Here is a 24240-nt window from a genome sequence, read left to right as displayed (position 1 = left end):
AACCGCTGTCTCTGCACATTACTACCATGAATTTTTAAGGACTCTGCAAGATTGCTTTTTAGGACCTGTTGAAATAATCATGAAGCACTGTCGGTAAAGCACTTCATCTCAAAAGGTACAGGGAGCAAGAGTCTGCGCCTACTCCGTGGTAAAGATGGAAGAATTCGTATTCCACATGGAAGCACGGCAAAAGCAATCTGTGTCAAGCCCGCCCTCGATTATTTTTAAAACAATACTTCACAGGCCACAATCAAATTAGCCAGAACATCAGTGATACGAGGTAATAACCCCAAATTGAATTTCTGTACAGAGAGAAACATTCGTCCTCCACATAATCAATTGGTGTGAGAGAAAAGGGGACAGTACGGCTGGGCATTCCTAGTTAACAACCCCCACAGGGTACACATGGACATTTTTATTCTTCACGTCTTCACAAATGAGTCGTCTGACATTAGAACATGGGCCTAACGTTAGAGCTGCACAAGGCCTGTAGAGCCAGTCTGTAGCAGTGGTGAAGGCAGAAGAGTCACAAGAAAGCTGATACAATGCATAACCTTATTGAAGAGTTCCTCATGTTATTACACATTTTTTTAAAAACATACTTTTTTTTTTTTTTAAGTACCAGCATATCCAGTGGCGTGACAAAAGTAGGAAAACCACCCATTTGGTTCCGTATGGCCGTACGGTTACGTCATTCGCCTGGGACGCGGCCCTGCTATTAATGGAGATATTTGAGAAGTGAAAACTGCATGGTGAGCAAAAGCGGCCAGTTCTGCCAGAAGATATGAGTATTAATCATGTGGCACGGGGGTGAGGCCACTGAGTGCCGAGGGATTTAGACCTGTAATCCTTGTCAGGGTCCAGAGCTCAGCAAAACCATGTAAGTTTAACATATCCCTCCCACCACCCTTTCTGTCTCTCTGTCTCCTCTCTACCCACATACATCCTTGTGGCCAAGAAACAGTTGAGCAGCCAATTGCCCAATTACATTTGCTCCCCTAAAATGGTGTGACTATGTATAAAAAAGGGCTGTAATTCCTACACGGATCACCCAGTATGGCAATAAATAGCCTATGCCCCATAACATACATGCAGTACACACAAAAATATAAATATACTGTGTGTGTTTGTAGGCAGATGTATATAAAATAAAAATACACACATAACTATTGTATACACAACAAACAGACAGACACACACAAATGAAACAACTATGTTATATAGGGGTATTAACTTTTTATTAGCAACTTCTGCCAATAATGATCAGTATATTACAAGATCCAGGCACCGATTAAGTGAAACTTTAAGATTTCTAAAGCCCTGTCCTAGCGAACATTTTCCCCGGAGCCTGCACCCAATGAAAAGTCAAGCCGCCACCACAGAGGCAATAATGACCAATCCAAATAGCACATTAAGCTTGGCCACCCTGGCCCTAATAAAGACAGCCCACTGTCCTGTGCTTGGCAGTAAACTTGATTGCCCGTGTTCAGCTTTGTGTAAAGCCCCTGCTGAGAGCAGCAGATTGCCTTGACGACTCTCAGTCAGCTATTAAACCACACCCTCCGCCCTGTGCCACCAAACTCTGACCGTGGAGAACATGAGAGAGAGAGACTACACCGCACTGTCTGACTCACTGGAAAAACTTGGCCTGAGTCAAAGCTCCTCGTAGCCTCAGGACATAAAATCAGACAGCCGCCCCCACCATCATTACACAGTAAATAGCTTGGGGGATGAGGGTTTTCCAGGGTGTGACTTTGAAGGCTGGTCTTGTTACCATTATAAAGTAAGAAACTGCTTTGTCCTGCGCGTGCTTGTCTTTGATGCTTTGTTCCTCAAATAGAATGCTGGAGAAAAGAGAAGGACGCTGGAGAACTCACCATGCACTCTCACAACCAGAAGAGTCGGAACCAGGAGAGCCAGTATTGCCATGCTGAAGATGCACCTCAGTATCTGCTCTACAGGACGAGAAATACAGAAAGATGTTAGGAAACCAGTGAAGTAGCAAGTGCATATAATCAGAATTACAGTGTCAGAACATACTAACTAGTACTAGTACATATATGTGTACACACACACACACACGCTCAGCGCTGAACTTTGATGGATCCAAAACGTGCATGTGCCATGTTCAATTTGGTTTATAATTTTGAATCTGTAAAAAAAAAAAAAAACAACCGCAATCATGCATTAAAATTTCCAGAACAGTGTCCTGTTTAACTTTACACTGTGTAGAAGTTGGATAAACTTCTGTTCACCTGGATTTATTGTAACATACACTTTCACCAGGGGTGTGTGTGTGTGTGTGCGCACGCCTGTCTGTGTGTGGCAGGATATTGAAACAGACTGGTCATTCTCTGGCGAGACGCAGGATACCCACAGCAGGAAACACATTGGACATAATCTTTCCTCTGCCAGAGAACACTGCCCCTCTCTAAAGTCCCTGAACAAGAATACACAGCTCCCTGTCACTGTCTTTCATCAAAAAGTACACAACTGAAGGCGGTGTGGTTTCAGGCTCAGTTTCAGAAGACTGATGGCTCTTATAACCTGTCAGTTTTCTGCTATATCAAAAAAAAATTATCTTGATAGGAGAGAGGGTGGGCAGCAGAAAAATGAACATACGAAGATGCAGGGAGTTCACAAATTTCACAATCCTCCAACACGTTAAGTAAAAACCCATTCCAAAGCACTGACAGAGAATATGTGATATGTATTTTTCTTACCTCTAATTGCAGGGAAACACCTATTTAATTGGTAGAGGATCTCCACAGACTCCACTGTCACTCAGTCTTGTACAGAAATATTTTAGTAAAGATTTCTCAGATTTAAAGATTATGCTGAGACAAGATCAGATGTGATTATGATGCTCTATTCCCCAACAGTTCTCCCAGCATACACTCTGCTATTTATTTAACAATCTGATGCAAATCCTTCCAAAAAGAGACTCATGAATGGGCAGATATTACTGGTTACTGAAAGTCATAAGGTATCCTTAAGCTCTGCTCAAGCTGTGCAGGATACAGAGACACAACTGACTTGCTCTGCCCCGTTACTGACGCACTGGGCTGGCTCATAAACCAAAGAGCTAAATGTCACCCCAGAACAGAGCACAATCAAATAGGAGCCTTTTCCCCAATCTCCTTTTGCGAATTATCCAGTCCTTCTTTCCACCTCTGTATTCTTTTATTTTTTATTATTATTTAGCCTTTATTTAACCAGTTGGGGTCAAGTGTGAACCAGTTTTCATTACAGTGACCACCAGGTATCAATCACAGTATTGAATAAAATGCAATAAATTCATAACTGTAACATGACACAGTATGCAATATAGAGCATATCCAACACAGTAAACATTGCTTAGACAGGTCTGCAGGTTTTAAAAAAATAATCTTTTTTTGCCTGTCCTAATTGTCATCTTCCAGCCTTCCTTAACTGTTTCCCCTCCCTGTCCCTTCCAGCTACGGTCCCCTTTATGGCCAGTCCTGGGAGTCAGACAGTGGGGTGGCCAGAAGGGCAGAGTCCTAGGGGAATTTCCCTGTTCATAAACAAAAAGAGTTTCCAAAATGGCCGCTACAATGGCTCATCAAACCTGAACTGAGGCCATTCCCAAATTACACATCATTTCACTGACTCTACCACAACCAAAACTACCACCTCTCTACTTCTACAGCCCTTCAGTGTTTCTTTGCTGCTGCAGAGTTAAATCAAAGTGAGTAGCTGCAGTCACCCATCAGTTGAAATTATTATAAAATAACAACTTACAAAGTTCTCAGTGCAGAGTGCTGAAGAAATGTAAATTATTTTAAAAAGCTGAAATGAAATCATCACCGTCAGCTTCCAGCAATTGAAACTTAGCCTTCCTTTTGCTGAATGAGACATTTACAAATGGAAAGCTATGTGAAAGAAATACAGTCAGTTGGCTTGAATACATAACTTTCCATGACTCTGCATAATAGATCTGAATATGAGCTCAGCAGTAAGAATCTGGCATGAATATTAATATCCACATTCTGCTTTACGAATAGGGTTGACTAAATTTTAATTGATCCTACGGCAGTGACTGAGTATCAAGCATACATTTTGGTCTAATTGCTGAAGCAGGCACATAATATTTTGATGTAAATTACACAGAAATGATCACATTTTGAAAATAAATTGGCCATTATCAAGTTAAAAACTATGAGTCTTAAGAGCACCTACCAACCATGATTCAGTTGCTGACAAGTTAAAACATCTGTGCTAAAAGTACACTGTCTCATCATGTACCTGGCTTATGTAAAGAGCTTCCGACAGCAGCAGCTCCTAGGGGTTCAGTCTGTACTCAGATGACTGTTATTCAATTTACAAACTTTTATTGAGAAAATCCATCGTGTTTGTTGCTACATTTCTCTTCCTACAGGGCCTTATCCATGTACACTATGGGTTTTATATGGAACCCAGGTCAGGTGGTCTGACTGCATCTCTCCACCTTGGGCTGTTCATCAAAGAGCCAGTCATTTCCAGCCTGACCCCCCCCCCCCCCCAGGAATGATACCTACCCTAATCAAGATGACATAGTGATTCACCGCCTCCCATTACCTTCTGATACTTCATGATGCCAGATGACTAATCGGCTTAACCAGAGACCTGAAGAGACCCCTCCTTGTTGTTTCATTATCGCTGTAAACCTTTATTGCTGTTTGAAAATGTATTAGGCTTACAACTTTGAACTAGGCTAGCATTAGATTAGAGATTTCTGAAACATGGACAGTATCTGAAAATGTACCTGTTTAAAACGATGGGTGTAGCTCTATCACTTATCGCTTTGTTACAACCCAGAATCAATCCTGTTGAGGTTTTGGATATTCCATTTGGATTTTTTGAGACTGTGCAAGGATGAGTTTGTAAATAAATCTGTTCAGGCCTGGTTATGCTACATTGTACTTCATTTCTATCAACCCTGCATTACATTTCCACATGCTCTGAATAAATGTCAAAATGTAAGATAGAAATTGTATTATCACAGGTGCACTCCAACTGAAATGGAGCATGGGCCTTTGAAACGAGTCAGCACTTGAACAAAATAAAGCGTGAGGCCTAATCTGAACAGAATGTGCAAACTTAGACTAGAGGCAATTTCTTCCTTAGACATTTATATCCTTTTACATTACAGACCAGTTTTTATAGCATAATGTGGAACCAACCTCTATGGTAGGTAAGGAAAGAGAGAAATACACCAAGGTTTTTTATGACACAGCTGAAAGCACAGCGCTATTCTAACTACCACTTTCATCATTTAGCCTACAATACAACGCACATACACAGGCACGCACACACACACAGACACACACCCGCACACACAAACACACACACACACCAGCCCTATTAACAGACTCATGTGTTTTGGTGCAGTTTTAATAACATTCTCACTGTAAGTCATGAAAGTCCCTTTAATTTTTTTTTTCCATCAGCAATGTTCCTTTCCATCTCACCACAGAACTGCTGACCTGAGAAGTCATTCAATCAAAGATCAAAGCAAATTGGCCTTTCCTTCTTTTATACATTTCAGGCAGCATAGGCCCACAATAGTAGTAGGCTATAGTTTTACTTATTATGCTCACTATAGCCTGGTGAAATTTTTTTTTTTTTTTCTCGGTTAACAAAATACGCATAAAAATTACTTTAAAAATGATGGTAGCCTACAGCCTGCCCTTTAAGAAGGCCAAAAACATGAGTGCCTTTACAAAATATTTGTCCATAAAATGTCCAGACAGACAGCATGTTATGTCTAGACGTTTTATAAGAAAATATGTGACTAACAAGTTAACTACACACTTATAATGGAGAGAGAACACCTTAATTAATTTAATACATTTCTCTATTTCTGAGTACATTAACTCTGCCCTATATAACAACATATTTTCCAACATAACTACATTAAATCCCTGTTTGCAAAATAATACAGGTGCTATGGAATGACACACAGTTCAGCATAACACAGTTTTCATCCAGTGCACTGTATCCAAAGTCCATTGCACCCACTGTGCGAAGTCCGAACTATAATTGGGTATTGGCTGACCATAATAACTCTGGACATCAGTGGTTGACACCACGGACTATTCTATTCTATTCCCAGGTCAATGGCAATAACTTGGTAATAAACATTAACATTCTGATGGGTGTAACAATTTAGTGATTGACAGGTCATTTAAGACCCACCCATTACAGGATTAATGAAACTCCATTCCCCATTATGTATTGTCCTCGGTTTTATGAGTATAGCCAATAAATGTAGTTACACGTTCACTGTTCAGCGAAACCGAGTCATTGTAATAGTTTGGTAGGGTGTTTGTGGCTAGTGGTAAACCCATATTGGCCTACTGCCCCACTATGCGGTTTGGGCCCTAGGAATGCACAGCTCATTGGTATTAAGGGTATCAGATGAGGAGCACAGCAAGTATACAGTTATTTGCAGATTAGCGCAACAAGGACACACAACTATATAGGTAGAAAGGTAGCATGAACATCCACATTTAGTGCCGTAGATGCTTAGGATCTGCATATTAACTCATAAAGAGGTCTCGATTTTGAGGTAGTGATCTTTCAGGCAAGCCTGCTAGTGTAATTTTACTGACTCACCCCACCCCAATCTCATAAGAGAGCTATTTTGGTTTCCATAAACACAGAAGTAAGGGCATCTGGCTTCACCAGACATGGTAAAGTTAGGCGTGTCCCCATAAGGATGACAGACAAAGGCAAGAACATGGATAATACCACAATCTAAAAAAGTAATGCCATAGATCATGTGAGTAGAGGATAAATATGACCCAAACCCTTTAAATATGGAAGGAGGCAACCCCTGTGGTCCACGCAATATTCGGGGGCTTGCTTCAGTCTAGTCACGTGACGTTTTTGTCTCATGGTGAACGGTGTCTCCCAAATGACCACAACTTTAGTTAAAACTTCTAACTTGGACCGTGTAACAGTAACCAGACTATTCTGCAGTCGAGTCTGTATATTCCCGCTATAAATCTAGAGGTTTACTATTAACACAAATAGACAGCACTTTTCTTTTAGACATACAGCTAACATAACGGAGTCGGAACTTGTTGATTTACTTATAAGCATAAACTGATCATCACGGACTATCTGAAAAAAAAAAACTTGGTGTAAAAACTTACCATGCCAAGAAAACCGAATGTAGCCTATAATATCCGCAAACCACGGATCACCCAGGAGTAGTGATCTGGAGAACAAAGCGTCATACAGAAGCCTTCACGTTGTGATATAGCCTACATTCCTTTTTAGGGTCCCCGGAATGCAGGAAATGTGTGTTTCCTTGTGTTCTGGGTACTAATATGCACAGATACTGAAATCGTCCATTCGGGACGATTAGCCCCGCGCTAGATAGAACCCCTCCTTCTTTCGCTGCTTTGTCCAGTATGATGTCATGGATTGGGGCAGGGACCTCGTCTGAGTTTCCCGTACGAATAGCATTAACCATTTGCTGCGTGTTAGTCACCGCCTGTAACTCAAAATACTGCTTACAGTGCAGCCATGTTATCTCTCTGTGTGACACATCCTAGCGCAATGCTTACGCGAGTAGTGCAGTTAATCTATAAAAATCGTTATCGTAAATACATAAGGTTATCACTTCATCAATAGGCTACTTACAAAAATTATGTGGGAATCAATTGATTTACAAACCACAACCGTATGTAAACTTTATATATGTTAACAGATGCTAATAATCTGTTATTCTCTGTTGCCAACGTCTGTAATACGTGCATCCATGTTATCTTGTGTAAGGTAGGCTTTGCATTCAGCAGAGCAATATCTCCTGGAATACAGTTGTCAGAATGGGTTTTCATTTAATCAGACGTCTTTTGTGATGTTAACCATTTCTCCGTTTTATCCTTGGTGTATATAATTCAGTTTACTGTATATGTGGAATAGTTTACAGAAAAGGGTAATAATAAAGAGGACAAATTGCAGTGAAACCTGACCAAAAAGTCTCCATATAAGACCTCTGACAGAGAACATTTGTATTGTGCCTATGTAATGTGCAAATGATATAAACATAATTTTTATCTACAGTATTATACAAACAATCAACCATGGTTGGACAGTGATTTTTTAAAAATATATACACCACTCACAATGACATTTGCCTGCCCCATGAAAAATGAAAGGAACAGAAAAACATTAGAAGACTTTTGGGCTATTTCAGTGGGCCATTTGTTCTGCAAATAGGCGAGAGCAATAGAGGTGGCGGAGCAGCAGGGGGAGTGAGGGGCCAACAGAGGCATCCACAAAGCACAAGGCGTCCTCCCCTGGCCAAACTGGGAAACTACCATAGATTGCTGTGGTAGAAGATGTGCCTGGCATCTTCTACCACATTATGTTCTGTATTATGTTTGTACAACAGAGTTGTACAAACATAATACAAATAAAATACTCGCGATGTTCTGCATCTACTCACCATTCTCTCAGAATCAGCAACAGAGAAATAACATACTAACAATCACATTGTTGTGACTGCAATCCCTTCTATGTGTTTAGAACTGTTCTTTATGTACTTGTGCAATTTATTTATTTTCCCCAGCCATATTTTACACCTAACCAGCTACTACAATGTTTTTTGTCAATTCAGCAAAGCAGACAAATACTAAATGTTCTAAGAAGGGCACATACCACAGCTTATTTTCCCTGAACACAAGTTTACACACTAGTCCATAGGATGACTGTACCTCTTGCAAAGCTAGTGCAGGCAGACTATGGCCAAAGACACTCAGCCAACAAGAGGCACCACTGTTGCCTGAGGGAAATACCCTGCTTACTAAAACCTTCCCTCCATAGTCAATGCATCTAAAATTATACGGTGATTATTGACAGATGGTTGAGGAAAAAAAACAAGGGGTAACAGTATAATAACAAGAAAACATGTAGCATGTTCAGAATAATTACTTTTCAGTATTTTTCCAGGTATGGTACACACTGACCTACTCCTGTAGAATATCTGTCTTGTGTGGAAATTAGCATGGAGGAACCTGGAGTAATATGGACTAGCTTGTTCAAATTTTAGGTTTAGAAAGTGTGGCTGCTGATAAACATATTGCATATTTCCCAACCTCCATTTCCAGCATTTTTTCCTGTGACAACTGAAGGACTACACCCAGAGATGTTAGCCGCATTTGTAGTGAATTGAGTGCAACATATTACAAACACAGTAAAGCATTGTCACAAAGGCATCTACAGATGCATCTAATTGTATCACTGTCCAGAAGTATTGTTTAGTTGCAAACAAAATTGAACATTGGAATGCTATACATGGATGTTTCACTTTATTTGCACTATGCTCATGCCATCTCACAGTATGCGTACACACATACAGATCCACACAGTGAGACAGTGCATGTAGTAGCGTAGCATCTAACACAAAGCAACATTGTGCAGAGCAATTTCAGAGCTGGTAAATAACTGTAGGTGGCTGCACTATACCCTTGATCAATGTACTTCATTTGAATTGTTCTAGCAAATACTGAAAAATAAAGGGAAGTTGAATCTAAAGAAATAATGCAATATCTTATTATTCATTAATTCATAATAGTAGACTTAAATTGTTTTGCAAAGATTGTATAACATACATTAAGATATGCACTAGTGACACCACAGGAGTCTCTTCTGTCAAATGATGACAATTAAACTTCTGATTCTGAGTTGCCTTTTGTCTTTGTGTTTGCACCAGTGCACATTATTTCACTTGGAGCAGCATGGTCGACTATTAGCAGAGTCCTAACCTCCGACTGTTCCGCAGGAAGCAGCCCAACAGAGTATGGCCGCCCCGTTTCAGACTTTAGTTCCGATATCCCTGTGTGTACAATCTCTATAGCTTCTACAACTTCTGCCTCCGGTACTATAGTCACAGCTGGAAGGGTCTTAGAATGTTCATCAGTGCATGTACACCTGTGTTTCAAGGCCAGTAGCTCTTCTTTAGTGGCTTGTAAATCAGCTGAATGCTTCTCTTGCATGGACTTCAGCTCCCATTGAAGCTTGATGTTTTGGGCCCGAAGGAAATCGTTCTCGTCTTTAAGGTTGGCAATTATCGTCTGAGCTATTTGCGACGTGGTGGTGGTCGTGTCAAATGTCCTCAGATTCATGATAGCTTCCACAGTTGCTTGCTCCCATGATCCCTGCGGATACCGTCCTTCAATGTCTAATTTCCTTTTCTCGGACTGCGAGCTTCCCTCCAAAGTTTCTCCCAAAATCGCCTCCTCTTCCAGCATAATTTTGTAAGCCCTTTTCCTTTTGAGATTAGGTAAAATTCCTTTTATTGCACTTGTATCCGCAGCATCCCCGTTGCTGCCGTCTCCATTGTCGCTCGTTACTGTCTTGCTACTTTTCCGTGCTTGTCGCTTCATGTTTAGCAAGGGAATAGGGTGCTCAGAAGTCGGGGACCCGTAAAGAAAGTGTATGGAGCACACCACGGATGATTTACTTGCGTTGTAGTCAGACTTCTTTCCGACCGCTTCTAACCATGCACGCCGTTTGTCTTTATCCCGGGGAAAGTTATAAAACGAGAACGGCTCCAAGCACGGACAACCGTTGTGCAACAAGGGAGAGTGCAACTCACATGTCTCCCTTCGCCAAATACTTAGTTTCTTTTGGCTATTAGTGCAGCCAAATACAGCACAACTTCGTCCCCCACCTCTGCGGTACATTTTTGTTGGTAATCTTTTGATGCGTGCCCCTTTCTCAATGAATTAAGTTACGATATCGATTACTATTTCAAGCAGATTATAATATAACTGTACTTCCGCTTCTCTACCGATAGCATGGGTATTGGAGTTCTATGAGGCTCTATGAAGACTACAACTACCAGTCTATTTCCGTATTCCTGTGACTGAGCAGTGTAACGCTAACAAGGTAAACAGACGTTTCGGTGAGTTTTGTGGTTGATGGCGTTCATATTTATGTCATTTTGTTTTAATTGTTCTTAAATGCCCGTGTGTATATTTTGTCATGTATTATTCGAATTTGCAACTAAAATTACTGCAACCCATCTGATTAGAGACGCGATTAGTTCAGCTATGTAGCTAGCGTGCTAGATAATGTAATCAGAATAGAAGTAGCCGACTAATGTTTGGAGGGGCTAGACACAAGATACGTGTTCGATAAACCCAAGCTAACGTTGCCCTTTTCTTGCTGCTGTTTCAGGAAGATGGCAATTCCGGAATGGCGCTTATCCTTAAAGCTCATGGATCACCCGTCCCTTCCTAAGACGGTGTTGCATTTCCCTGAGACCGAGCCTGGCGATGTAACCCCTGGGGGTTACCGAGTTGCCACTTTGAAACAGCTGGTTGCGGCCCAGTTACCCGATTCGGTGCCAGACCCAGACTTTATAGGTCAGAAGCCCTTAAACCGTTAATGCGCATTATGTGGTGTCGATTACTGCTTCAGATAGATCTGTCAAGAACGCTTGTTTTTTTTTTTTTTTGCCACATTTCAGCTTAAGTTAAATATAGTTGGAGTACCTCTTAATGACAAATTCCTTGGATATTCCCGTGAGTCTCATTCTTTTTGAGTTGAAGCCACTGTTGTGTGTGTTTCAGAACTGGTGTACTGTGGTCGTAAGCTGAAGGACGACCTGACTCTAGACTCCTACGGCATCCAGCCAGGTTCCACTGTTCACATCTTAAAGAAGTACTGGCCAGAACCAGAGGTCAAGCCAGGTGTGTGGACGAGCATTCTTGGTGTGCATGGGTCCTTCCATATCAGTCTGTCAACCTGAATGGATGCATGGTCAGCATCTTCACTGGAGGGGAATAAATAAAACCATCTTTGATTGAAAAACTGTGATCTGAAATAAAGCCGGTCTCACTTGTGTGTGCCTCTCGTACTCATACTCCTATCTTTGCAGAGCCAGTTGACCGGACAACTGCAGCCAGGGAGTTCCGTGTGCTGCAGGCTGCCCTTCACACCAGCACGGCTTACAGAGACTCGGTAAGCAGACAAACCTGGGTTTTCATATGGTCCTCACTGCGCAGAGGTCCATGCATCACAAAACCAGAGGCCTGAGCTTATATGAAGAAAATTTTGAAACTCTCACCATTAGAAATAATGTTTAATGTCATATCTGTATCATAAGGATATAATGTCCCTGTGGTCATGGGGTACATGTGTGGTATTGCAGTGTTGTAAGCCTTTTTATTACCCAAAACAGTATTACCAAGTAAATGGATATAATAGACGTGTTCCTGTTGAGGTTATTGAGGTCATGGGCCAGTTTTAGAGCTGAAATTGGCTTGTGAGTGAAGGAAGCCCCCTACAGTTCTTTGACATAACATTATCAAACCATTTGTAGAGTGAACAACAAATGTGCAGATATAATTATCACCCTTTATCCTGTTAATCCCCAGGTATTCAAGATGCTGAACAATAAGGAGTCTTTGGACCAGATAATAGTGGCCACACCAGGACTGAGCAGTGACCCAGTAGCATTAGGTAAGTACAGCAAGAACACTTCTGTTGACACCAGTTGTGCTTGATCTCGGACCCAACTGGCGAAGATTTTCTTTTGAGTGAAATATATGTCTTTTGAGGTTTCAGTAAAAATTTAAAAATATAAAGAATACACTCTTGACCATATCACTGATGACTGACCAGGAGTTCCATGGGATGAGGTAGAAGTGACTATAGTGTTGCCCTAGGAGGGTGCGTGGCAGGGGGCATACCGTATCACTGTGCAAGGGCGGCAAATCTGGTTGATTGGACACCTGCAGTCTGTCTTTCCAAACTCTCCTTAAAGTGTAGTCCACCGACACTATGACAGTGAAAATAAGCAGCGGCTTGTGGCCCACCTCTCAGGAGGACATGCATGCTAGTCAGTTCTCCTGTTATCCAGTCAAAATGCATGATGAAAATGGTTAAGCCACAATGTAATTCAAAAACAGACTTGTATGCTATCAGATTATCATGTATACTAGCATTAATGTTTTAAACTGTCAAATACAAGTCAGTCAGACACTTACAGCCAGCTAAAATTGTGAAGATGAGTTTCACAGCAATCTTTGTTTTATTTCTCAGGTGTACTCCAAGACAAAGATCTTTTTGTTCATTTTACAGACCCCAACATGCTGGATATGTAAGTTAATGGTGTATGTTGCTCAGTGTATATTATTATTATTGTTATTATTATTATTATTATTAATAATAATAATAATACAGATACTCTCTTTAGTTTCTGGAGTTTCATCCACAGATGCTACCTATGCACTGCTTTTAGGCTAACTCCTCCGTTTGCCCACCACCTGCAGGTTGATAAGCTCTCACCCGGCTCTGGTCAATGCTATCGTCCTGGTCCTGCACTCAGTCGCTGGCAGCGTACCCACCCAGCAAAGCGCCAGCTCCTCTCGTAACGTTTCCTCCAGCTCCTATAGCGACATGCCAGGTGAGCTGCAGTGGCAGGTGCAGTCTGACTGCTCTGATTGGGCTGGGCTCGGAATCGCCTTGGTAACCAGCATTCTCCCCGTCTCTTCTACAGGTGGTTTCCTTTTCGAGGGCATGTCTGATGACGAGGAGGATTTCCAGTCGGTAAGCCAGTCCAACGCGAACCGTGTTTTCGAGTCTGTCCATGCAGCTTTGTACTTGACAGGCTTGACAGCTTTGTACTTAGCTTATACATGTTCATTTGGTAATATAAGTATTCATCACGTTTATGTTTTCTGGAAAAAAATCTCTTGTGTCATGTGATGCCCTGCTGTTCCTCTGAGCAGGGGAACCGCGCTGGGCCATCCTCCGGTGCTGGGGGTACAGCGGGGACACGGCCAGCCACCCTGGGCTACAGCGGTGCCGTGGGACCACGCCCAATCACTCAGAGTGAGCTGGCCACTGCCCTCGCCCTAGCCAGCACTCCCGAGAGCAGCGCTGTCACTCCAACGACAGGAAACCAGGTAAACTGCAGCTCCGATTGGCCCTGTAAGGTCTTCTTCTCTGGCTTTGTCCTGGTTGTTTTCCGTACCAGCTGTCATTGAATGAGTATTGGGTGTTCTCTTATGGTCTCCTTAAAAGACTCGATTCCAGGGGCATTGTACATGTACTTTTCATATAACGCTGTAGTGGGGTTGTTCTTGCCTACATTATCAAGTGTGATTTTGTCAGAATATTTGGAGTGCTGTCTCATCAAGCAGCATATTACATTTATCATTCTCTGAAGGTTTGTATTAAAGTCTGCAGATGTATTTTGTTCTTTGGAAGTATTTGCATGTATTTCTCTTTCAAAGTTGTTGGAAGTGCAGAACAGGTTTACATCCCCCCATGTTCTGGTTCTCATGTCCGGTGTCCGGTGTCCTGTGTCTGGCAGGGGGCCTCCTCAGGGGTGTCCCCTGTGCCTGCGGGGACACCCATCACCAACGATATCTTCAACCAGGCCCTACAGCAGGCCCTGCAGGTGTCCAGCATGTCCTCATTACAGGTGAGGGGGTGGTGGGAAGGGGTCCATGGCCAAAAGGGCTCTGTGGTTGCAATGCTGTGAGAACAGAGTCCTCTAGAGCAGTGTATATCCACTGGTGTGCCGCCATAGCTTACCTGGTGTGCCACTGAAAAATGTAAAATTCCACCACCAAATGAACATGTGTGACTTTTAGTGATGTTTTAGTGGTTAAAGGGGTAGTGGTGTGCCATGGAATTTTTTGATTATTGACAGTGGACCATTGCAAAAATTGTTGGGGAACACTGCTCTGGATGCTTTGCTTTGCATTCATATGTGGTTAATGGATAGATTTTCAAAGCAATGGAGAAGTGACCGTACGCTTTTGATGTAATTGAATAACTCTGTTGGCTGCCGTCTGCTCCACTGTAGCAACACTTGTAGCATTAGTGGTGAATACGAGCTAAGCAGTGAGGTGGGAGGCCTAACGCTTGTGGTCCTGTCTGTGTCAGACCCAGTGGCAGTCTCAGCTGCAGCAGCTACGGGACATGGGCATTCGAGACGAAGAGCTGATCCTGCGGGCGCTGCAGGCCACAGGTGGAGACATCCAGGCAGCGCTGGAGCTCATCTTTGCTGGGGGTGCGCCTTAGGCAGAAGGGTATTCTGGGATGCGGGAGGTCCAAAGGCTTATTCTGTATGTTGTACTGGACACTTGAAACAGCAGTGATTTGTTTGATCCTAAACCTAGCAACAATGGTTCCAGTGCTCCCCTCCCAACAAGAACTGAACTTCAGGAGCCCTCTGAAAATTGCTCAGTCTCTGAAGAAACAAAAAAACGTGATGTGTCCATTTTTTTTTTTTTACTTTTGTTTCTATGTACAAAAAATAAACAGTAATGAATAAACTTGGAAAATAGACATGATTACTTATTTCTTCAGATTTTTTTAACTGCACAAAATTTAGTTATTTTCTATAAGTTACTTTATGAAGGATAGCATGCCAATATGCACCCAGTTCACTTGATTTTAAAGGAGTATTTGGGAACATCTTTTCTTTGACAGGAGTCATATATGTAAATGTTTGAGTACAGCATAAATCATTATCTTAACATCCGTCATGAGCAGTAAGGAGTTTAGTCATTGACTGCGATATATGCTGGCAATATCCATTTTTAAAATGCCACTCTGATTATCAGAAAAACCCATAAAAGTAAAAGGTAAATGTAAAAATGTAGAAAAGCAGCAGATTGCAGTCATTCCAGCAATGTTATGCTGCAGCCCTGCGCTGCAGTATGTATAACAGAATTATCATGATGCAGTATTTACTCATTTTTTAGATGCCTTCACTGCATTGTGGATAATGGTGCAGTGGATCTGTGTGACTAGGGTCACATTCTTCTGGACAACCGAGGTGAATCTGCCACAGGCTGAAAAGCAGTGTTGAAACGTTGCTGAACTGTGTAATTTTGTCTGCAACTGCAATTTTGTGCTCTAAAGTTAAAGCTCTGTAGTGTACTCTTGCAGAACAAAAATCTCTTTTTTCAGTATTTGTTCAGGTAAACTTAAAAAAAAAAATTAAAAAAAAATTCTCAATGTACAGTAACCCAAGGAAACCATATGGGTTTGCATGGGATTCTTGAAGGCATTCTGGCAATTGATAAATTGTATGATCACTTTTTCAGGTTGTCAGATGCTGTTTTGGGGATTTGCTGGGGTTTTCTGTGATGTGTGTTTTCTATTGTCCAGCAGTGTTTGTGTGCAATGACTGCACTTCAGATATTCTGATAAGTCTGTAATGAACTACCTGGGTTACAAGGACATATACAGGGCATTTGGGGTTTCATGGACTAAAGAAAGAATAATCTCTTAAAGGACCACCAAAGCAGCTCGTACTGCAGTGTTATGGCTACAGAGAATGCCCTGTACCTCCCATTGAAAAGCCGGCAAGTGGTCGGAGGCTTCGCTTGATATCTAACATATTCTTCATTGTACACAAACACTGTTCGGCCAGTCTAAAACATGCACTGAATAGTATCACAAAACCCCAGAAAGTGAACTATCCCTTTAAGGATCATGGGGGAGTTGTTGATTTGTTTTTGTGGCACTAGAGGGTGCTGTGTTCTACCTTTAAACATTGCTCTGCTTTTCCAATGCCTGCAAGTGTATGTGAGAGTATTAAGTTGAGGGGCTGTCAGGTGAGTGCTTTGAAATCACCCATCATATTTAGTGGTTACAGAGTGTGGAGCAAATTTGATGTGAAAAGGTCGGGAGCATGGTTTTCAGATTACCAAGCCCTGTGTAGACTGGCATTGAGGAAAAGAAGGAGTGATAAACCACCACCCCCCAACACCACCACCTCGACACCCCCCTTTTTCTTCCCTGCCCTCCACCATCTGAAGGACAAGATATCCTTTGGAATTTGTGATGGTAATGCCATGACCTCTACATCTGCTGTCCATTTTGAGCTTTGAGGCAAATCTTTACGAACCGAAACAAATGTGAAGATGTCCAAGAACTCACACATGCACAGATACACATTCTCACCTTTTCTTATTTTTATTTTACTTTTTTGTCCCCATGTGTCTATCCAGGGCTTTTTAAGGACATCAAATCTGTGAGGAGTGGTGCGTGTGCATGCATGTGTGCGCACGTGTGTGTGTGTGTGTGTGTGTGTGTGGCAATGAGTGAAATGCAGTTATCCAGTCAGTTGATATATTGTGCTATGATCTGATCTGACTCTTTGTGGTGATTTTCTCAGGCATTAAGGTGAAAGTGCGCAATCACTGAGCGGTCCAATTCCTCTGCAGTTACAGTTCTTAAATAGGAAATAATTACAAGTCAGAAGTCAAGTGGTTTATGTTATAAATCAATACAAGCTGGATTATGAGTTTATGTAGGGCTGGGGAACAATTGCAATACACCCACTCTTAATAACATGCCATTAATCAAGAACCAGCATCTGTTGGTGCCAGATTGATTGTATTCTTGTTAGCAGTTAATTAATGAATTTTTACCTTGTGGAATTTGAACAGGAAGTGGGTACTGATTGAAGAGTGTTGTGTGAACTCCATAAAGGGGCGGAGCTGCATTGACAAAGCTACACTGTCAATCACTTATAATCTTGAACCAGTAAAATAAATAGGCTCTACAGGAAAACGCATTGGGGAATGGGGAGCGGGGTTAATGGATACTATGCGCCTGAGGTTATAGTTGAGAGCAGAATCTGTCCATGTTCTTATTCTCCCTCCCACAGGAGTGGGTGTGATGCAGTCAGTGAGCAAGGAGTGTGTGTGACAGCCATGGATAATGCGCTGGTTTGGGGAATGGCGGCTCCTACGATGCTGCCACAGCGCGCCCTACTGGAGGTGAGCACAGCATTCACTTTGACCCTGTCACTCTATTGTCATTTACCACAGTGGAGGAAACAGAACGGTTACTATTCATTCAGTGGTAGTTCCATGGGTGCGCAACACCTTTTGAGTTTGCATTGTATGGTTTAGTATCATTATCATGCAGAAGAAGCTGAGCTGGATTAATCACCATGGTGTGCCTCAAGCACAGCTGTAAATGTTCATATGTAGGCTTGTATGTATGTTTTACATAAATATTTTTTTAAAAATCCATTTACAATCATACATTTTTCCCCCCCACTTTAACCATTAAATCCACTGTGAGTGAAATCTGAATTATTCTGATGCCTTTATTCAACATGAAATCACTTCTTTTTTTTTTTAAATCTCAGCAGAAACATTTTAATGTTAAATGTCAGTTTGGATTAGGGAATAAAAATCCCGATTGGGGTTATACGGCTCATATTTCAAAAGCCCTACTTGCCCTTACGATAGTCAAATTTCCAAAGTCTTTGGGAAGCAGCCCCGAGCAGCTTGAGATGCAGTGTTTTAAGCAGCACATTCCTCTGTGTGATGAACTCCATATCTGAGGGGAACCCAAAGTGTTTTACAGGCCATGTAAAGCCCTTAAGGGGGAGGCTACATAGATCTTGTCAGGCCCAGAGTAGGGACTGATCTAGAAATAATTTTTGCAAGGAAATAAAAAATGAAAAAGCACCCTCTGCCCTCTCCTCGCATGTACACACACACACACACACCTCTAGGGGCCCCTGGACCCACTAGCTTTTCCTGTTATACCTCCTTGGCTCCTCCAGTTGATGGACCCTGATTTTTGGCTGCTGTTCAGCTTTACAAAGTTAGACCTGACAGGCAGCATGTGACCTGTAAGACTCCAGTGACCCAACAGGAGTCAGAGGGAGAAAGACGAGTCTTTCATGTCCCTAAAATTATCCTCCCCCATCCCTTGCGGTCCTCAGCAGGGCTCCTCAATCATAAGCCTACCTCAGTTCCTTTTGATTTAAATGGAGAAAAAAAAAAGTCTTTAATGTTTGCCGCGTACACTGCACTCTCTTTCCCCAGTGATTTCCTCTCTTTGGTCTGAGGTTTACGGTGGAGCCATCGTCTTTGCAGATTAACCCTTCTGTTCTGAAACACTTTAGCCTCATCCCTCTGTACAGAAGACCATGTGGCTGCTCAGATTCACTGCTCATCTTTGAGTGCAGATGCTGCTCGCTCAGGGCATCCCGCCAGCTTAAAGCCCACAGATATGGCTGATGGGAGCTTCCGGTGTGTACAGGACACAGATAGCTGATTTCAGGCTGTCATTAGTGTACATTCTCAGTGGATACAGCGTTCTCTGCAGAGGATTTCTCTAACTTGTGTGATTCTAGCCACCCTTGTTCCAGTACTGATATCTAGCCAGGTGCCTCCTTGTCTTTCAGAATATGGACATGATCCTTCAGCCTCAGGGATGGACAGAGGGTACATCATTAGGACAATTGCACTTTTTTAAGCAGCTAAGACATTGGGTGCCACTCACCCAGACTACCAAGAAGAAGTATCGTCTCCATGTCCCCAAAACTTTTAAAGGGAGTGTACACCACAACAGAGACCAGAGCAAAGCTAGGCGTCTGGAAACTGGAAAGAATTTCCTTTTGCAAAGATAAAAGAATGATTTTGTATGCATATCCTTTTTAATATTTTGTCATGATTTAAACATGTGTCAGTCCTGAAATGAAAGCTGTCTAGCCACAGGCTGTCAAACAAGTCATCCTCTTTTTGTTGCAATGTTTACAAGATTCATGACACGTCAGGTGTTGAATAGCTATTTCATTGGCAATATGAATACACCAAGCAATGGAACCACTTCTTAGCAATTCAATATTCGGCATGGAATAAATAGGTATGTCAAAATCCACGGCACACTTTAATAAGTGGGTGCCTGTCGATTCATGTCACACACAACGGGCAAAGAGGACTCGTTACTCATGTGGCTCTCTGATCAGCCAGTCATGCTGTAGCTCCTGCTGCGCAATCCACTGCCTTCCTCTTTGTGAGTAGACCCATCACATTCCGTCATTCACTGGTGAAGAAAAAAAAAAAAGCATTTTCTTTTCTGTCCTCTCGAGTATTGCTGCTGTGAATTGCACTAAATCTTCTGCGACATGGAACATTTAATTAGCAAACTGGGTGAGGAATGATAGCCTGTCTTAGCCTACTCAATATTCACAGCAAAATGCATTAATCAAGCAGTTGTTTTTTTTTTTAAGAATTAAAGAAATAAAGCTTACTGGAAGGGTACCTTGATTGAGGTGTCTGATGCTGTCAGATGCAACTGCCTCACAACTGTTGGCTTTGTACAGAAATAAGAAAGAAAACAGATGTGTACAGCATTTCAGACATCACGTTCAGTCAGAATCTTTTTCATTTGCAGGAGGTGAAAGGTGTCTTCAGAAAATTCATTTGATTTCAGTGTGCAGTAATGGATGTTTCTTTTTTTGTTCATACTTGCATTTGGGCTGCCCAGGCTCGCTCTCTCTTTCTCTCCTTTTCCCCTCCTATCATCCCCACATCTCTCTCACTCTTAAACACACACACCCTCCTTACAGCTCCTCATGAATATTCAGTGCAGACAGGCTGTCAGGCACTCCGTAGCCCTGTTAATGCCAGCATTAATGACACAGCTCTTCAGTGGAAAGCCAAAATGTAGACAAGAGGGGGTTGCTGGGGGCTACGTCTCTCCCTGCCTTACAAGGGTCCTATTGACAGGACACTCAAGGAAACATGGTACCAATGCATACTGAACCTCTCCCTTCACACAGCTGAGACATTTTAGCAGGATTTAAAATCTACTTTTAAGCTAATTGATAAGCAGTTGTTCTTTCATGGTTATAGAGACTATAAGAGTCTCTTTCTTTTGCCCCTCCCCCCAGTAGCTCAGTTATAGATAAAGAATAAGATTTGCATACTTGCCTTAATGATGTACAAATACTAGTATATTTCTAATTTCCATATACATTCTAAATGTATAAAGTTTCTATACATTACGAATGTACTTTTGATGTACTTTTACACTAAAATGTTTGTAGTATTTGAACAGCTGGAAATATACACTTCTTAAAAATCTCGATGCAAATAGCCCTCATCCAGTTACAGTGTTATTTGAGGAAGAATTGCAGTGTGTCACACAAGGAGCTGCTCTGCTGGGAATCCAACACAGAGGAATCAGATAAAAGATTAGCCCCTGCCCCACCACTCTCCCCAGTGCCCATACTGTTTGCCGTGACCTTTTCAAGCACCCCCATCTATGGCTGTCTTGATCCTCTTTATTCCTTGCTATGGTTGTGTAATTGAAACTTTTATAAATATGACCTCCTGCTACCCACTTTTTCTCTTGGCACTCTCCCAACTCCTGAAACAATGCTAGTGTGCATTCGCAGTTTTGTGCCACTGTAGCCAGCCTCTTGCCCAACTACCCCATCTGTTGATGTGTCACTCCCAAGTCTTGGTTTCCATGGAGACCATTTCTTACGCACCAAACATCCGTCTGGCACTGCTCCACTGGAAGGGAATGGAGGAACAGATAGGCAGGGCAAAACACTCCCAATTAATATGGGCAAACGTGGGCCACAAACTGAATCAGGGCGGCAGGCTTTTTCCTTAAACAGCATCTGTTTGAGCTGAGCACAACGTGTTGGAAAGGGCTCGTTTTATGTTACAAAAAAAAAAAGTGTGGGAAAAGCTGTTGATGGCAGTTGCTCCAAAGGCTTTCCATGTAGTTTCTCCGAAAAACCAAATCTGTTGGAAAAGTCATCATCAGAGTTGAGAAAGAAATGAGAGAACTCAGGAAAGCTTGCTTAGCTATACTTATGTTCTTTGTCATAATAAAAGTATTATTCTGTTCATACAACTCAGTTCATATGATCATAAACCCTGAAATCTCAAAGGCACTAGGTGCTGTTCAGCTGACATAGTGCAATGTGGCACTGTCAGCCAAAGCACACTTTGTTTGATGGACATTTGATGGTGATACACTGCCTCTGGTAGTCTGTACAACTTAAATATACTTTCTAGCTCTCTGGCCAGTGACGTGCAAGGTGAAACAATACAAGATGCACTTCATAGAGCTTGTCAAAGGAAGTGAAGAGGGAATTGGGGTTGCAGACTGACACTTTTTGCTTTACATCAGCTAAGCACTGCTAATAAAGCTCAAGGAACCACTTATCTTACTGACAGGTTTAAGAGGTCAGCTCAGACAGCCAATGAAAGCGAAGTTTAGATCTGTCTCCATTAGTCATCTGTACTGGAGAAGAGGACAGGTCCCCTTCCCGACCCTGACTATAGACCCTAAAATGAATACTTAATCATCTAGAAACCACAAACTTTCCAGTGCTCTTTGCCAAGCACACTATGAGGAGAGAGACATGCCTGTCAACTTTCCCATCCTAATTGGTCAGTTTGAGTGATGCTGGGTGTGTGTGTGTAAGTGGGTGTTTGTAATAGCCCTTTCAATCACTGTTCCATTCATCCCTCTTGTTTTTTGGTTCTATTGTTAAGAATTGTGAAAGCTTAGTGACAAGAATTCCTTTGATCTGGTTCCAAACACCAAAACCAAAAGCAAAACACAGAGCCCTATAAACTGTATTACATGCAGTGCACAAGTATCTGGACAGTGACATATTTTTTGTTGTTGTTCTTTTTCCTGCACAAGAAAACCGTGTTTCCATCGCTCCTCTGGGGGCATTGGTTTCTGGTCCCATGTAAATAATACTATCCAAAAATTACACTGAAGACGATGTTTAGTTGTCAGTGAAAATGATCACTCATGAAGAGTATCACAAAATTCTTGTTACAAAGAATGAAGTTTTTCATTTATGGACTTTCAGTGGAATTTGCAGTTGGTGGTGATACATATTATAACATTCAATGCGTGTGACAGCTTGTGCAACCCACCTCAGGAATGCTCACCCATTTGATGTTTCCATCTCAACGTGTATTCGTTCAACTGCTCCCGGTACAAACCGGCCGGCTGAGCTTTGTTTCATCAGTGTGGTGTGCCACCGTGATGCAGATGAAAACAAGTTTAAGTCGTCCCGTTGGCTTTGTTGCTCTTGTCGGTAGCACCAGTATGGAACTCGGCGACGATAAAAGGGGGCTGTTGGCAGCGTTTCAGGCGACCCCAACGGACAGCTAAATCGGGATTTGATTGAGTATATATGTGCGCCGCCGCTGAACACACTTAACATTTGACCACAACATGCCGTTGAGGCGGAGTGATTTGTTACAGCTCTGTCCAATATAGCAAATACTAATCTGTAGTGTGTAGTGGAATGACGGCCAAGAGGGTTGCTGGTGAAATAGTAAATCACAAAATCGGGAGGATCATTTCTTAATGGCATCCGAAAATAATTAGTTTGCTTGCAGCAAATTATGGGCTATATGTGCAGCCCACTACACTCTATTGAGTGTGGTACTGGGATGCAAAAATACTTTACCTGGGGGGTTCCTGCCTACTTTTACTCTGTTTGCATGACTGACTGCTATAGGAAAATTACTTGAAACATGTTTATTGATTGTTTATGAGTATATTTAAATATACTCAACCTCCAACAGTATGGATCAAGAAGCCCTGGTCAGGAAAAATTGTATGTTTTACTTTCCAAGTCAGCATGTGCCTTGTTACTTTTAAAAGGAGAAAAAAGGTGAAACTAGAGGGAAAGGATACTGCACTGGCTACTGTACAATATTACCAATGTGGTTCCAGTAGCCAGCCTGTCCTGTTCTGCAGCATCTCCAGGAAGCCGTATCCAGGATGGTTATGGGATCTGTCTGTCTTAGTTAGTCCCAGCCCCTTGCCTTCAGTGGTGAATGTTTTCATTGTGCTTGTGGGTGGCTGCCAAGAAGGAGAGGGGATGCAAACCTCGTTCATTCTAATTGCTTATTTTATCTGTCCTTGTCTCCTTTGTCCTTGCGTGACCAGGAAATCAATAGAAGTCCACCACCTTTAAGGACAATCCAATTCATTAATGCGCCTTGAAGCAGCGAGGAGGCTCCTGAAGGATGCTTCAGCGAGGATACACAAGTACAACCTTTGTGGAAATCTTGACATGTAAATGTATATCAATGTGATATATAAATGTTCCACCTGCGGATTCACCTCCGCATTTTTTGTAATTGATGTCATTTAAAACGGATGCTTGACTGAGCAAGGACGTACATTTGCCTAATACATGTTGGCTCGATTCCTCCATCCTCCTATCTCATCCTTGCATCTCTTCCTCGCGTCCTCCATTGAGTGGAGCTAAGGACCAAGGAAAGGGTGTGACAAAGAGATGCAAGGAGAGAAAATAAGCAATTGGAATGAACCCTTAGTGTACCCCAAGGCACAATCCACAAATATTTCCTCCCACTGAGTTCTAAATCTACCTGACGATCATGCTGGATTTTTAGAAGAAACTTTGTGTCATCCATGATCAAGACAATT

General features: G+C 42.1%; 2 protein-coding genes and 1 long non-coding RNA gene across 6 annotated transcripts in view; 1 reads left to right on the top strand and 2 right to left on the bottom strand.

Moving 5' to 3' along the window:
* Window positions 1-7450, bottom strand: part of LOC118215233 (CD276 antigen-like) — a 52161-nt gene extending 44711 nt beyond the window's left edge. The window contains exons 1-2 of the mRNA XM_035395795.1: window positions 7161-7450; window positions 1878-1955 (exon numbers count right to left, since the gene is read on the bottom strand). Of these exons, the coding sequence (XP_035251686.1) occupies window positions 1878-1929 (52 nt within the window). The 5' untranslated portion in view covers window positions 1930-1955; window positions 7161-7450. The remainder of the gene's footprint in view (window positions 1-1877; window positions 1956-7160) is intronic.
* Window positions 7451-10773: 3323 nt separating this feature from the next.
* On the top strand, window positions 10774-15329 carry ubl7a (ubiquitin-like 7a (bone marrow stromal cell-derived)). 4 transcript variants are annotated; one of them, XM_035395791.1, is made up of 11 exons: window positions 10774-10905; window positions 11197-11384; window positions 11592-11711; window positions 11900-11982; window positions 12399-12483; window positions 13066-13123; window positions 13296-13429; window positions 13523-13572; window positions 13755-13931; window positions 14262-14452; window positions 14920-15329. In XM_035395791.1, the coding sequence occupies exons 2-11, from the start codon at window positions 11201-11203 to the stop codon at window positions 14978-14980; spliced, it is 1143 nt and encodes a 380-aa protein (XP_035251682.1). In that variant the 5' UTR covers window positions 10774-10905; window positions 11197-11200; the 3' UTR covers window positions 14981-15329. The 4 variants fall into 4 exon arrangements, with proteins under 4 accessions (XP_035251682.1, XP_035251684.1, XP_035251683.1 ...); XM_035395793.1 differs by having other exon boundaries at window positions 10834-10921; window positions 14408-14452; XM_035395792.1 differs by having other exon boundaries at window positions 10834-10921; window positions 14342-14452.
* Window positions 15330-19428: 4099 nt separating this feature from the next.
* On the bottom strand, window positions 19429-20316 carry LOC118215234. Its single transcript, XR_004762794.1, has 3 exons — window positions 20265-20316; window positions 20048-20109; window positions 19429-19839 (listed from the first exon to the last, which is right to left on the bottom strand). It is a non-coding gene; the product is annotated as an uncharacterized LOC118215234 (long non-coding RNA).
* Window positions 20317-24240: the final 3924 nt, after the last annotated feature.

This window comes from Anguilla anguilla, chromosome 16 (genome assembly GCF_013347855.1).
Source record: "Anguilla anguilla isolate fAngAng1 chromosome 16, fAngAng1.pri, whole genome shotgun sequence".
Classification (NCBI taxonomy): domain Eukaryota; kingdom Metazoa; phylum Chordata; class Actinopteri; order Anguilliformes; family Anguillidae; genus Anguilla; species Anguilla anguilla.
This window is presented reverse-complemented; position numbering and strand designations above follow the sequence as displayed.